The 2,969-nt window shown below is 34.1% G+C and overlaps 1 protein-coding gene across 1 annotated transcript; it reads left to right on the forward strand.

Annotated features, from left to right (window-relative positions):
- Window positions 1-483: 483 nt before the first annotated feature.
- LOC107576487 (telomerase reverse transcriptase-like) lies at window positions 484-1,793 on the forward strand (the record flags this gene model as incomplete). Its single annotated transcript, XM_016262656.1, has 3 exons — window positions 484-636; window positions 828-889; window positions 1,517-1,793. Coding segments are annotated over exons 1-3 (480 nt in total), but the record flags the coding sequence as incomplete, so codon positions are not given.
- Window positions 1,794-2,969: the final 1,176 nt, after the last annotated feature.

A 2,969-nucleotide genomic window follows, 5' to 3' on the forward strand; every position in this document is an offset into this window, starting at 1 on the left:
GAATTTTGAAATATAAAATCAATTTACCTTTTTAAATTCTTTTATTTCATGGCTCCATAGACTGCCGCTTGAAAACCCTAATTTTCTGCCTCCAGATAGGCTCCGCCCACAACAAACGCCACCCCTGTTTGGGATCTGTAAGACTATCCCACTCTAACATCAATTTCGTTGAATAACAGTGCTTATCGCTGGCTGACGAGCTCTTGTAATATGCGTAGAACGTTTTTAAAGTGACATCTAATCAATATAATTTATAATCGTTTTAAACCTAACTAGATTGTACCGTATCCGTGAAATTGTCTAGCCGTAGAGGCTATCTCTCCCGGGTTTTCTGCAACCGTGATGCGCGCGCATCCTCAATGTTTACGAACCGATAATTGGTCTATAGAGTTTTTCACCGTATACATTTAACGTTAACTATTTAACAGGTTTTTACTGTAGTCTTTTACTGTTAAATTCACGGTCATTTTTTACAGATGACTGTATAATTGACCTATGCTCCGCCCCCTCAGGTACAACGGCCTATCGCTGCGCTACAGCCTGACCCTTGGCTCCGCCCACTCGCCAACCGCGGTCATAAAGAAGCTGCTGTCGGTCCTCAGTCTCAAGTGTACCGACATCTTTCTGGACCTCAGGGTGAGACTTGAAATGAGTGCTAATGATGCTCAAACCCTGAAACCTCATTACAGCCCTGAACACCACAGCCTTTATCGGTTTGATTGGTTTGCAAATGGGCGGCACTAATGTTGTTACAGTTTGTGCAGAAATCATTAGTATCCATCTGTGCTCCTGTGTTAGTGGAGTCAGTATGTCTGCTGTTTCTCCAGATGAATTCAGTGGAAGCTGTCTACAGGAGCTTATATAAACTGATTCTGCTGCAGGCGCTCAGGTAAACACTTCACACACAGACGTGTGCCGTCAATAAGATATTTAAAAGAAATTAATACTTTAACTCATCAAGGACGCATTCATCTGATCAAACGTGCCAGTGCAGACGTTTATAATGTAACACAAGATTGCTGTTCTTTTGAACTTTCTATTCATCTGTGAATCCTGAAAAATAAAATGCATCAGTTTCCACAGAAATATCGTGCAGCACGACTGTTTTCAACATTGATAATAATCAGAAATGTTTCTTAAATCAGCATATTATACTGATTTCTGAAGATCATGTGACACTGAAGACTGGAGGAATGATGCTGAAAATACAGCTGCGCATCACAGAAATATAATGCATTACGTTACTTTTGCATTACTTATGGGCGGGGCTTGCTTGCTTGTTTTTAATATAAAAATGTTTCCTCTTTTACAAACGTAAAAGCCCTTTTACACAAAGTGAAATTAATACGGCTCAAGCTGAAGGAAATGTAAATGCACGTCTGTACAGTAGAGGGCGCAGCTCAAACTAATCACATGAAGATCACAAATGTCATTTTTGTTTATTAGTATGGATGAATTGGATCATCGCTGCTTTACTAGTTACTTAAAGTAGTCTAACTTGTAATGCGTCCCCCAGCGCCTCTCTGGCGAGTCTGAATGAGTTCATCTCTCCTGCAGGTCTGGTTCTGGGTTCTCCGGACGGTGGAGGTCTTCTGCAGTATGAAGCCGTTCAGCTGCTGTTCTGTTTGGCGTTTGAGGTGGTTTTCACGGTGCACCGATCGCTTTACCGCAGCCTGCTTCCTCCGCTGCACAAACGTACGTTTGTTTTGCTCATCTTCAGTCCCTTCTGTGCTTCAGGCCGTCGTTTGGTGTGGAATGAGGAGGAAACCGTTGCATTATGGGTTAGAGAGACTGTAAGAGCAATAATGTCATTTATAATAGTAGCAGTGTTATTTTAGTATCATTAGTATAATATTAGTTTAATAGTATTGGTTAAATTAAGAATATTTTTGATGTAGTTTTTTAATTTTTTTATTTTTTTGTGGTATGTCTAATTTTATTAATTTTTATTTCAGTCATAGTAGTTTTAGTATTTCAGCTAAATTAAAATGGAAAATGTAGTTGAAGTTTGTGCTTTAAGTTTCCACTTTAATTTAATTTAATTCTCTTTTTTTTGTAATATGTCCATTTAATTTTTTATCAATTTTTATTTATTTAGTAATTTTAGTACTTCAGCTTAAACCGTTTTCCATTTTTCTAAGTTTTAGTTTAGCTTTTTATTATGTCCGTTTACTTTTGATTAATTTTTATTTCAGTTTTAGCCGTTTTAGTACTTCAGCTTACACTAAAATTAATATGACAATGGAAAATATAGTTTAAGCTGAAGTTCTAAAATGGCTAAATCCGAAATAAAAATTAATAAAAAGTAAATAGACCTATTTACAAAAACAAAAGAACTAAAACATACACTAAAATGAAAATGTAAAATATAGATTGTTTTAGTTATTTTGTTCATATGTCTCTTTATTTTAATTCATTTTATTTCAGGTTTTTGTTTTCGTAATTTTACTGCTTAATTATATTTAGTATATTTATGTATTTATATTTATTGTTGTGATTGTTTTTACTTTTAGACTTTTATTCAATTTTATTTAATTTCTTTAGTTGTTTTAGAACATCAAGTTAAACTAAACAAAAATGAAATGTTACAACTAACTGAAATGAAACAAGTCTAAACTGTTTAGTGTTTATATATTATTTCCCTTAACGTTTTATATTTTAATTAACGTAAATATCTTTAAATAGTTTTAGTTCGTGATAAGCTTATTTGCATTTGTAAAACTACCATTCATCGTGGCAGAAAAACTGATAAATCCGTGGGATTTAGAGTTATTTTAGTATTATTAATATACTATTATAATTTGTTTTGAATTAGCTTTTACTCTATATTTTCATTTTTTTTCATCTTATGTGCTTTTGTAAAAAAATGATTACTTTTTAAGTTTATTTTTTGTTTAATTTTAGTTCAGTTTTAGGTTTTCCCTCACACACATTCACTTGCTGTCTCTCTCTCACTCACACACACACAC

Source organism: Sinocyclocheilus grahami, unplaced genomic scaffold (genome assembly GCF_001515645.1).
Source record: "Sinocyclocheilus grahami isolate Dianchi unplaced genomic scaffold, SAMN03320097.WGS_v1.1 scaffold3779.1, whole genome shotgun sequence".
In the NCBI taxonomy this organism is placed as follows: domain Eukaryota; kingdom Metazoa; phylum Chordata; class Actinopteri; order Cypriniformes; family Cyprinidae; genus Sinocyclocheilus; species Sinocyclocheilus grahami.